The 12,152-nt window shown below is 36.8% G+C and overlaps 1 protein-coding gene across 5 annotated transcripts in view; it reads right to left on the reverse strand.

The window, feature by feature from the left end:
- Positions 1-12,152, reverse strand: part of ITSN1 (intersectin 1) — a 143,802-nt gene that overhangs the window by 87,341 nt on the left and 44,309 nt on the right. For 4 of the 5 annotated variants that reach the window (XM_014938096.1, XM_014938097.1, XM_014938095.1 and 1 more), the window contains exons 5-11: positions 9,586-9,746; positions 7,932-8,111; positions 7,204-7,297; positions 4,816-4,916; positions 4,224-4,287; positions 2,074-2,211; positions 1,026-1,141 (exon numbers count right to left, since the gene is read on the reverse strand). In XM_014938096.1, the coding sequence (XP_014793582.1) occupies positions 1,026-1,141; positions 2,074-2,211; positions 4,224-4,287; positions 4,816-4,916; positions 7,204-7,297; positions 7,932-8,111; positions 9,586-9,746 (854 nt within the window). The remainder of the gene's footprint in view (positions 1-1,025; positions 1,142-2,073; positions 2,212-4,223; positions 4,288-4,815; positions 4,917-7,203; positions 7,298-7,931; positions 8,112-9,585; positions 9,747-12,152) is intronic. The other variant, XM_014938098.1, reaches the window with a different exon arrangement.

The following is a 12,152-nucleotide window of genomic DNA, read 5'->3' on the forward strand; positions in this document are numbered from 1 at the left end:
AAAGTAACAAGACAGCTTCTGGAGATGATGCCAGATAGTCATGGTATTAAAATAAAAACCCGACTGTAAAGAACTTTAGAAGAATCCTTCTCACAAAACTGAGTGATCTGGCAATGAAGGAGGAGAGGAAATTCAAATTTTAATGAATACAGAGTAGCATACATGGGGAATAAAAATAATCCTAACTAAACACACATAGTCATGAGCTCTAAAATGGTTAATAGATTTGTGGAAGGATGTTAGCATTTCTGCAGAAAGCCTTCTAAAACATCTGAGCTGGGATCAAAGAGGCAATACAGTGCTAGGAATCAACTAAAAAAAATTGAAAAATAATTTAGATTAAAACAGAAAAGCATTATTATGGCACTGTATAAATCTGTCGTGTTGCTACATCTTCAACTGTGACACTCTGGTCATCTTAGAATAAAACAGAGCAAAAGTAAAGAAAGTACAAAGAAGAGTGAGGGATGATGAGAAGTGCTAAGATGTTTCCTAATGTTTAGCCTTTTAGTATCTAGGAGGCTTTCTACCCTTTTTCCCCTCTCCTTTTCTTCCTTTTTAAAATTTATTTTCCCAAAAGCAAAGCTACTAAATCTTGTATAAAAACCATATTGTTACACACACCGCAATGAAACAGGCCTCTGTATGTATATTGTCATCTTTTAAAGAGTACATAAGGCAAACTACACCTAATCAGAAGATTAAGGTACTAAAAAATTTTCATTGCAGTTCTGCAGTAGGGCTGAAAAGTGCTGTCTCTATGCATAAGATAAGCAGCATGAATGTCGTTCATATCTCCACTGTCACTAACACAAAGGATCATAGAACAGTCAGGAAATGTCTTGGTTACGGCTTTGACATGTCACAAACAGATCTGGAAAGAAAACATTTCTTAGTCAGCCTTTATAACCCTTTATTAGAATTAGGCTAATCAGCCTTTATAGCCCTTATATATCAGCACATAACCTATTGATGACAACTTTCTGATAACAGCACATAATGTAGGTCTATTTTTGCTTGCTCACCTGGTAGTTTCTTTTCCAGTTGCTGCTGCTCTTCTTCTAATGCTGGTTCTTCTGGTAACCTTTGGTCTACAGATACTGAGCTTACAGCAGATATGCCACTACCAGAGCGTACTCTTCTGTCAATAAAATGAGAATTTCAAGTTGCTTGGAAGAACCTATGCCTGCCAAGTTTATTTATGATTTAATGATGAAATGATAAATAAAATGCAATAATGTAATGTTTAATGATATTTATTGTTCCCCAGAGGATTTTACTCAGCCATTGCCATTAAGATAACAGTGTCCTCCAGAGTCCCAACAGCACAGACTGGTGACCTAAGAAACCTAGTTCAAAGTTCACAGCACCACACAACAGATGTGTTCAACCTTTTCCTCAAGATCTCGTACTTGTGACCAGCCTGAGGCTGAGGAAACACCAACTTAAACTATAGCAAACGTTGCAAAGACAGAGGAAGAGCTCACTATAGTCAAGCTAAAAACAAGATCCCCCCCATGGAATAAACAGAAAAATGGTGATCTTCAGGATGATACTTAAAGAACATGCAGCTATGATTGTATGCAAACATTTCTTTCTATGGCTGTTACTATCTTCCCACCCATTTCTCAACAAAAAAAGTGAAATAGAGAAACAGAAGTAATGACTCACCACCATTCACAGATACAACTCTATCAAAAGACGTCTGAATTTGCTTCAGCGTAAATTCATAGCATATTTTGAATTTCACTACATCCCATTTTCTCTACAGAAGTATAAACTTGAACACTTGAAATTTATATGGCCAGACTGAGTAAATTTTGGAAGATAGGCTAGTATAAACCATTGACCAAACCCGTATTCTTACAAGGAATTTTTGCTGCTTCCAGCATCCAGTACTTGTAATAAAATCAAAAAGCTAGATAGGCATTTCCCAATGAGAAGGCACTCTGTGCCATGCAGTACAAAAAGGAGAGGGGTTACTCTTCAATCTCTCGCGTTTACAGTCACAGGACAGCTTTCCCAAATGAAATAAAAATTTAGGACCGAGACTCCAGAATTATAACTAGTTACCTAAATGAAGGTGGAATATACTCTGGAGGCAGTACAGGTGGCAGCGGCTGACCAGACATAGCTACATCAATTAAGTGCATAGCCAGAATAAACTCTTCAGCTGTAAGTTTTCCATCTTGATCGATATCAGAAAGATTCCTTTTTAAAGGGAAGGTACAAAGTAAGTAAATTCTTAAATATCAAAAATCATTGTTAAAAAGCATAGTTTTAACATATTCAGTTCCAAATTAATTCAATTTTTCACTTTTTTTTCACACTACGATGTCTCTTCAAAACAACTAAAAAGCAAAACCCAAACGCTTCACTATTTCCCACATTTCTCATGCATGTCTGCCTTGAAACTATCCTTATAGCCATGGCTTCTACTTCACTTGCTCTTTGAGTGCTGCCTGTACTATATGCTATATAAGTAATGTTAATCAATGGAGTTTTCTTGAATATCTTGTGAACATTCACTACACAGTATCATTTAGAAAAGAATCAGCTCAGATGATCAGTAAGACTTTTTGGTTTGGCCTCCTTCTTCCCTGGAGGCTCCTATCTCACATTCCAGAGAACACATTTGCATTAAAATCAAAGTCATTAACATTCTAGTCCTGACAAGCACTAAAACATTTTAGCATTATGCACATATTAAAAGTTATGGAGTAACATCCCTGGATGGCCAAAAACCAGTGCTCCAACACATGTACAAAATGCTTTTACTCACATTAAGGTGGTATTGGACAAAATTTAATAACCTAAACATCAGTTTTGTTTCTCTAATCATGCAGGAAAATTTTCCCATGATACTATGAAAATCAAAGGCAAGTGATACGTTCTTTTGAAAGGACCTTGTTTATGGGATTTAAATTTGGAAGACAATTATAGCCTCATTTAATCTGTTACTTCTGTTACTGAAGTCCTCAGGCTACAGTACAAGAACAAGCCAGTAGATTGAAAATCTAGCATGCCTAGATATAATTGATCCACTATCTTAACAGTCTGGTCCACATCTTTGTTAGTGAAATACCAAAACAGCTGCTACAGAAAAGCTGACAGGCTGCGTATCAATACTTCACTTTGTGTGTCTGAGAGTCAACGAATCCAAATCTTGCCCCAGAGAAGAGCAACAGCGGTTCCACTGCCACAGATAAGCATCGGGAAAGGGAGTAATACTTAGAAGAACAAAAGCTGTAAAATCCATTCCTTATCTCAACAGGCTTGGCAGTTTTGCATGTCAAAAATTAAAAGAGTTACGTTTAGAACTCCTGGAGTATGTTGATGTCATTTCCCTGCCCACACAACCTACTTAAATGCTGGCAACAAGCCGAGTATTTTCTGGTTAATCATCTGTTGGATGACTGGGTTGATATTTTTTTTTCCTTACACTAGCTTTGTTAGGAAACAGGAGGAGGAGAGAGGGCTTTTTAAGATGTAATAAAAACATCAGTGCTTTGCAAAGAAAGCAAGTACAACTGGAACTGCCACATTAGAGTGACAACACAGTTGACATCCTCACACAACAGTCACTTGGGTTAGTGAGTTGACAATGAACTATGTAAGTTCATCAGAAATAATTTTCCACATTACAAAACTTCAACAAACTTCAGCAAACAAGAAACTGAAAGGAAAGAAAACATTATTTTAAATATATGTAACTCCAGCCCCTTGGAAATCACAGAATCACGGAATTGTAAGGGTTGGGAGGGACCTTTGAAGACCATCTAGTCCAACCCCCCTGTCAAAATAAGCCCTTAGAAACTCACATAAAAGGCAAATGAGCCCCAAAGAAAGTATGGTTCTGGATTAAGCTTCCTTTTGTGCTACCTGTGCAAATGTATAAATTTCACTGGTTCTGTCTCACATATGGCCAGGGATGTCGAAGACATAGGAGGCTGAACATCTGGTCTGCCTAAAAACTCCATAATCGAAACCCAACTTATGAAACATCTATGTGCATAGTATAAAAGATGATCTTTTACTTTTGTGAAGTAATATTAATATAAAGCATAGCAGTGCAGGGTTTTTTTATAAAGTTATACATTAAAAAGAGCAAAATTTAATGATTTATTAGCGGAGGGAGGCTGAAAAGGGAGAAAACACCCACAGTATACAGTATAGAGGTTTAAATACAGTTTCCAGTTTGATGGAAATTGATTTATTTTTACCATATTGTAGCCAGCTGAGCCTGTGGTAAACTTGACTGCATAAGAATAGTTCTTGCTTGTGGACCTAAAAAAAGTGAAACAAGGATTAACAAATAAATAAATAAACAACTTTCTCCTTTTCCTATATTACCAAGTAGCTACTGCACAAGCATAGCTTAGTTCTGCATAGGTAGCACCGAAGAGATGTTAACAGCATGAACTAGGCTATGAAAGGCAAAGAGATGCTCCCAGAAGTAGTAAAACTAAGCCAGAGTACCACTGTAGTTTCTTTCTGAAATTGGATAGGCACCCTCATCAGTGGAGGAACTGAACACTGTAAAGGGCTCCACAAGTTTTCACATAACCTATTGTACCATTTCCAAGAATCATTTCCCACTGCCAACTTAGGGTGCAGAAAAAAGGAAAAATGATCCCAGCTGTGATGAATATTTCCTTCTAAACAAGATCATTAAGCAGTTGGAAGATTTGAACAGAAAAATATTAACAGTGGCAATAGAGAGATGAGAGTCTCTTACTATCTGAATTCTAAATGTTATTATAATTGGCCTTTTACAGTTCAAAAAAGAGGAGACAGCAAAAACTTCTTCCGTACCTGTTAAGTGTCCACTCATTGTTTTATCATGGCTATTGAACAGCTGTCTGTACTTCAGTCTTGATGACTGAGGTACAGCCCACTCTGCCACAGGAGGCACACTAGAATTAGAAAAAGGGTAAGGGGGGAGAATATAATTTTAAATTTAATCACATGAAGTTAACAAATACAACAGGATTAAGTGCTGCACAGAGATAGTTTTATGCCTGAAATAGTTCTTTTCACAGACATTCCCTTCTATTGCTGAAACGACAACAGATTTGACTTCTTGTTTGAAAACACTTATCATAATTCAGTGTCTTAGAAGATGTTTTTTGGTAAAGTTGAATGACAGGCCTAAGGGTTTTGCTTTTTTCTTTTCTAGCAGAGAATTAAGTAACCTAAACAGTTTAGAGAAGCTAAAAGCTTTTACCTAAACATGTAATAGGAAATGCCTTACCACAGTCAGCAGAAGTAATATCTCGTTTTACCCTGTCTTTAACTGCTTGTCTTAGCCAAATAATTCATAAGCTGATTAAGGAAAACAAATGTAAAATATGCTGAAAACATAGAAAAAAAGTGTGAAAAAGCTACTCTTGAAAGCAATCAATGTTTCTCTTAATGGAACTCGACTGACAAATAAAATATCCCCAGTTCTAATTCATTCACATAATAGGTTGAGTGCTGTTATTTGTAACTATAATTTCCCATGCTTGAAGGCTGACAAGTCTTTATACTGAAAAACAGCGAGCACAGTTTTTCTGTCTTGAGGCACATTCAAACTTTGTCCTGTTTTGTTAAGGTTGAAAAAAGGAGAGGGGAAAAAAAAAAAAAAGCAGCCACATTAAATAAGCATTTCTAACAGCATACCAAATTACAGTTAAGAGAATGAACAAAAACCACTAAATCCATTTTCCTTGGTCTACTGAGCAGACAGCATTGTAAGATCTTTCAAAGTTGAGCTGAGATGGATTATATGAATACTCTACTAATTGACCTCATATCCTATTCTCATATGACAAGACTCAAAACAGCTAATACCTCTATTTCTATTTCCTATTGTGCTTTAATAATACTCCTATGGGAGCAAATCAAAACCAAGCTGCATCTTAAATAATCAAAATAAGATTAAAGGTTTAAAAAAAAAAAAACAACAGCTGACTATTCAAGTTTTATCCATGTGAATTCCTCCTTCACCAGTTTTGGTAGATTTGGAGTTTCCACATGAAGTCTACTTTTGTCTCTTACACATATATATATATATGTGCCTTCATATGTGAGACAAGGTTACTACACATTAAGTAATGAAACACTCCTTTCATGGATACTGAAATGGTAGTTTTAGAAAAAAAAACGCTGGAGGACAAAACAGTTGACTCATGTATGCCAAACACCATGAATGCCAAGAGTTCACTACTGATGACTCAGTAGAGTGATAAAAACACCACAAATGGAATTCTAAATTCCCTTCTCAAAATTCAAACTAATTCTCAGCTAGAAAAAAAAAAAACCAACCAAAAATCAAAAAACGTCGACTTGGCTCTTCTTCCCTTTTCATACATTCTGCAAATCAATTCCTTTGCTATCTACTTCTCCAAAATAAAACTTGAAGACACACTCCAGTTCACCACTCAGCATTAGCAGCAGTCTGTGAAAGAAACCTCCCTTCATGGCTGGCAGACTTTTCCGAGTTACTGAAGTAACAGTGATTGAACTAAGGAAGCTCCAACTCAGGCCCAAATACATTCAGAGAACCATGCAATTTCACCTCAGAAAAGAAGTCATCCCACCTGAGGTTCAGGCCTCTGTTGGCAAAAATGACTTTGGGAAATTACTATCTTACCTCCTCTAAGGAAATTCTATTTTGTTAGATACCATCAGAGCATAGTAAAATACATTTTGTCTAACCATACATTTTTCTAGGCCTTGAAATAATCAAAGTGCCTTTTAGGTAATTTTTCATGCAGAACTTGAAGAATATATAAGAAATAGTTACGTGGAATGCATTTAAAATATGAGAACTATTACATATTTTGCTTTTAACAATAATCCTAGAGTTGCTAATTTTAAAGAATAATACTTGTTATGTTTTCACACTAACAGGAGGAGAGCCAGCACAGTATTACACGATGCAGATTATGTTTACATTTCTAAAAATTAGGTTTTCAGGAGTCTGAAAATAGTGTCGACACATACTGTAATAGTTAATTATTATATTTCAATGATTCACTACTCATGAAACATTCCTTGCAAAACCACAGCATCCTGTGAAGTCCTGAAGTAGTATCTGAGCAGGAAATTATTTCTGCAAGTAAATATCATTTCAGAAAAAAACTTCACAAAAGCAAAGTAGTTTTTCTAGCTCTGGGGAACCAGATACACACATACATTCATTCCATACCAACTTACCTTGCCACATCAAACGATTGTGCCTTTTGCAGTTTTGCATTTAGCTGTGATCCTGGACCAGATCTACTAAAGGAAGAACTCTTTGGCAATGTGGCTGCAAATAGGAGAATACATGTATTTGTTAGTCTTAGTATTTTAATCTGTGGAATTCCAATAACATTCATGTAATTCCTATCATCAGATACAAGCATTATGGTTCTTCTGATGGCATCCCTTTTAAAAATAAGTTAACAGTGTCTAACAAAATAGGTGGAAACATATAGGCACTTCTCTCATGTGTTTTTACTTTTGTAGTTTTATGCAAACTCTGTTGATATCCTATTATATTGTGATAAATGTTAGAAATCATACATAGTCCAGTACTTTAAAGTAATCCTAACAAATAGCAGTACTTCCATAGCTGCAAATAGATAGGAGAGGGCCAATTTCTAGGTAACAGTTTACAGGCAAGCCAGATTGATCACACTACTGTTATAACAGGGTTAAAATTTTGATTAACATGACTGAGTGTTACAGTATGGCACATCCATTTTTCTTCTTTTAACTTTTATACAAGTTTGCTAGCGAATTAGGTTGGGCTAAACCAAAGTACAGTCCATACCCAAAGTCATTCTTTAAAGTAAGTTAGAATGGCTAATTCCATGTCTACTGTTCTCTGGATCCAAAGAAAATAGCAAAATAATTTGTTAAGAGCAAGAGAGTAAACAGAGTCTCAGTATGTAGCATACCAGGATGAGCAAAAGCAGGCAGAGGCTGTATAACAGCAGGAGCTCCATTAGCCAGGGGAGGTACTGCTGCTGCAGGAACAGAAGATACTAATGGTGGAGACATTCCTACTACTGGAATAGATGCCATTGGCACTGGGGCAACAGTTGTAAGAGATGGCATGCTGGCAATGCCCCCAATACCTATGGGCAAAAAAAGGAGATAGTTTTTCTAATTTAGAGAACTCCTAATATGATACAACAATTTAACTGCAGCCTGCAACCCAGCAGTAAATGCAGAATTAAGAAGCAAATTGAAATGGAAACTTCCACACACCCCGTGAAAGAACTCTTACAGTCCGCTGCACCATTAGCATGGCAGGGGAACAAAACAATGCAGAGGGAACAACATACCACTTTATAATGTATGCATATAAGATCACACTGGATGCAACACTGACCAAAAAAAGTCCATTAGCATTTGCTGAAGAAAAGAATTGTTTGCCTTGAACTAAATGAAGAGCAGCACTGTCAACTTCCAGTGAGTAATGAACCCAAAGCCTACATTTCACCACAGCTGAAAAGAACAAGCTCCAGGATAAATGCTTGCAGCCTATTGTCAAGATGAAACAGTGCAAAGCTAATAGGGTAAAGCACAGTAATGAGGTATTTTAGGTGTAAGCACAGTTGCATGGATAACAGGGAGGTTAAGGAGGTCCGATCGTGCCAATGGGAAGAATGAGGGTGTGTGCAAACATCTGAGATCAAGTCTACAGTGAACAAGAAAAAAAGAAAATAACAGATTTTACTGGTTTTCTTGGGGATTTGACTTCCTGATGCCTTTTTTCACTTAAGCCAGCATTTGCTCTGTTCAATTTCACTGATTTCTCACAGTCAGAAACAAAACTGTTTGAAAAACTTGTGGAACCAACAACTGATCAAACACCACAGTTTATCATATGCACTATTCTCATTTCCTAAAGCCATCGGTGATTCTCAGGCACCAATCAGCTTGAGTCACAGCAACGACTAAAACAGGAAGTTAAAGAACCTCTCACTACAGAACACAGCAGAACATTGAGGTGTCAGACATGAGGTTCATCTTCATTTAGTTATTTTCCTCTCACCATCCCATTTTCCCTACACTTTTCCTTGAAATGATGGCAACCTTGGAAGTACTTAACCAAGAGAAATTAATCAGCAGCTGTTCTAGCTAATATTAGTGCAGCACTGTTCATAAAATAAAAGCAGAGGGGTGCATTACTGCCATGACCTGTAAAAAGTCAAGAAAAACATAGCTAATCTTGCCAAAGGTGGAGATCCCTTAATGATAACAGTTTAAATAAAAACTCCACCACTTTGGAATGCACCAGCCCTGCTATGTGACCCATTGTTTTTCCCCTGCAAACACTTTTGTTTGCAACATATGGGGAGCATAGTAAGACCTGAAGCAAACAGGACCTCAGGTTATGTTATTCAGTATGCTTGGGTGCCAAAAGCTCATTGAGATTTTTTTTTTTGAGCCATAGGCATGCATGTGGCAGCATTTGGTTTTGAGTCCATGTAATTTTAGAAGTACTTTTCCCTAAAAGTTTCTTCTAGAAACAGCAAAACTACAATCAAATTTAACTTAGGGTGCTACAATACAAGCTAGCAAGGAGGAAAATAAAGAGCTTACCAAATCCTGGTGCACTAGGCAGAGCAATAGGTGGCTGCTTCATGACAGGAGGCAGTGCAGATGGGAGTTGATAACCTTGTAGTTTTAATTTGATAAGTTTCATAGCTATTGAAAACTCCAACTGATCCATCCTCCCATCATTGTTCATGTCAGCTAGAGCCCTACAAAATACACCATGTTCAGTTAGATTCTTAAATTATGAACTTCAGGAACTGACCTAGGAGTGTGCACACAGACATGTGTACTAATTTCCACTCAAAATAACTATGCCAGGCTAAAAACAGTCATGAAACAACTGTTTAAACTAAGAGTTACTTGAGTTCTTTCTTGGAGTGATTAATAAATATTTTTTAAGTCACTTTTCAACTCTTAGAAGAATTATAGTGCAGCATCTAGAGAAGAAGGGTTAATATACTTCTACAAATACTTTGCAAAATCACACAAATGAAACTACATGGTACTACAAACAGCACCATGGGGAATCAAACGACTTACTCTGCAGATCTGTATTTTAGCTACACTTAAAAGAAAACACTCTTTAAATCCGTGCACTTTACTAAACACCATTACATCTGCAAGTGTACAAATGTGTTTTCAGTTAAACAATAGTACTCAAGATAAAACATTGAGCCTAGACCTTGAATAGGCTTTCATGTAAAGTAGTCTGACTTAAACAGTCTGCTTTTGTTTCTTCATTTGATGGTTAAGAAAACCATGCTCAGCAGGGAATAGGGTTGGGAAGTTGGGGGGAAGAGAAGCAGGAAGAAGAATGTTAGTTTCTGCAATTGCAAACCAAAACCCATAGTAAATGCAGATTAATAATGTAATTAGTTGTAAACTTAATTTTAAACATTCTGCTTATTTCTTTGCACTCATTTGAAGAATAAGGACACATTTCATACAGGAATAATACATACTTTTAAGTTCATGTGTACTTTTCAATGCCACACACATGACAACACAAAGGACCCAGGCAGTCTAGTTAAACTAGAGCTTTATTTCTGGTCAAACCCCTATCAATGAAAGCTTTCATGTAAGTATGTGAAAAGTTATTTAAAACAGACTGCAATAATCAACAGTTATTTATAACTGATACTTTGAATAAGTATAAATTGATATAATTGAATAAGTAGACAGCCAGGTAAATGCAGTTAGGGAAAAGCAGTCCAGGAAAAGCATTAAAAAATGAAAACCCTCTTAACCCAACCAAAAAAACCCTAGCGAAATGCAGCAAAGTGGCAGATCCCAGCAGGGGTTGCCACAGGTCAGGTTGCCACAGGTCAGCTATACATCTTAAGAGCTTCCCCTGGTTTAGATCATCAGTAGCATTTCCTGAAAAATGGGGACACTCCAACCCTTCCCAATACTTATAAGACAGCATTTTCAGCAGTGTAGCTGTCTTAATCCACCAATTTTGATGTCACAAGGCTAGATAATGCTACTGAAAATCTGGCAGCAGTATTTATGTATTAAAATCGGCCTACTCCAGTAACTTTAAACCTTCATCTAATCCCACTACCAGCAAGTCCTCGGAAGCCTGAATTTAGTCAAAACTGATTCTGGGACAAACCTAGCATACTGTGATTTGGATTCAAGCTTAAATCATGATTGCTTAGTATGTGGTTCATTTGACAAATTATCAGTTAAAAAGATCCTACTGTAGCAGTTGGACTTGATATGTGGTAGTCCAACCAGCAGAAGGAAGAAGGAAGGCAAGCGCAGCAACCCTGGACCAAGAGAAGGACAAATTTGGAATAGGTATCCCCTATTCCTTGCAGAACACCACTGCTCTAGAGTCTCAGCTTCTGATCACTCTTCCACAAAGAGTAACCCAGACACTGGTAACTCCTGATGTACTGTCAGGCTAATTTAAAGTGGAAGATGTCATGTTTTGTTTTCATGCAACTTGCAGAGATGAGTAGGAGAACCCTAGCAAAGGCAAAAGAGCCCCTCTCCTATGAGTGTTAAGAAACAGCAAGAATAGACTGCAACAGCTGTTAATGAAAAATGCATGTTACAAAAGAAGAGCTATAGTTACTTCTAGAAAATAGTTAAAAACACAAAGTAGACTTCTTGCATTTTGTTATTGACGTTATCCATGTACAATGGCTTTCTCTGGACACTGAAAATACTAAGAGTTTATTAGCCTCCATCATATCTTTCTGTCCAATGGGGCATACACACCACAAGCCACAATGTGCAAACCTGGAAACGTGTATGGGGTATGTAGTGCTTTTTGTCGTATACAATGAAACAAGTATAAAACTCAAAAAGACATATTTGCATCTCTCTAAAATTTTCTCTACATCAGCAAAGTTTATATCAACTTTAAATTCCTGAAAAAAACACATTTTGAAGGAATTCACAGTTTAACTATGACAATTGAGAATACCCACTCTGTCTGTTCCTCAACAATAGCATGGAACTGTCCTACAACACGCTGTAGAATTTTTCTGCCCAAAATCATCACTTAGGCTTACAAGGAACAGTATTACTCAGTACACTTTCATTTTCTTCTTCATATACGTTTTACTTTTTACAACGAAAACAGTTCACATAACATCCAC

The sequence above is a fragment of the Calidris pugnax genome, unplaced genomic scaffold (genome assembly GCF_001431845.1).
Source record: "Calidris pugnax isolate Ruff unplaced genomic scaffold, ASM143184v1 scaffold25, whole genome shotgun sequence".
NCBI lineage: Eukaryota > Metazoa > Chordata > Aves > Charadriiformes > Scolopacidae > Calidris > Calidris pugnax.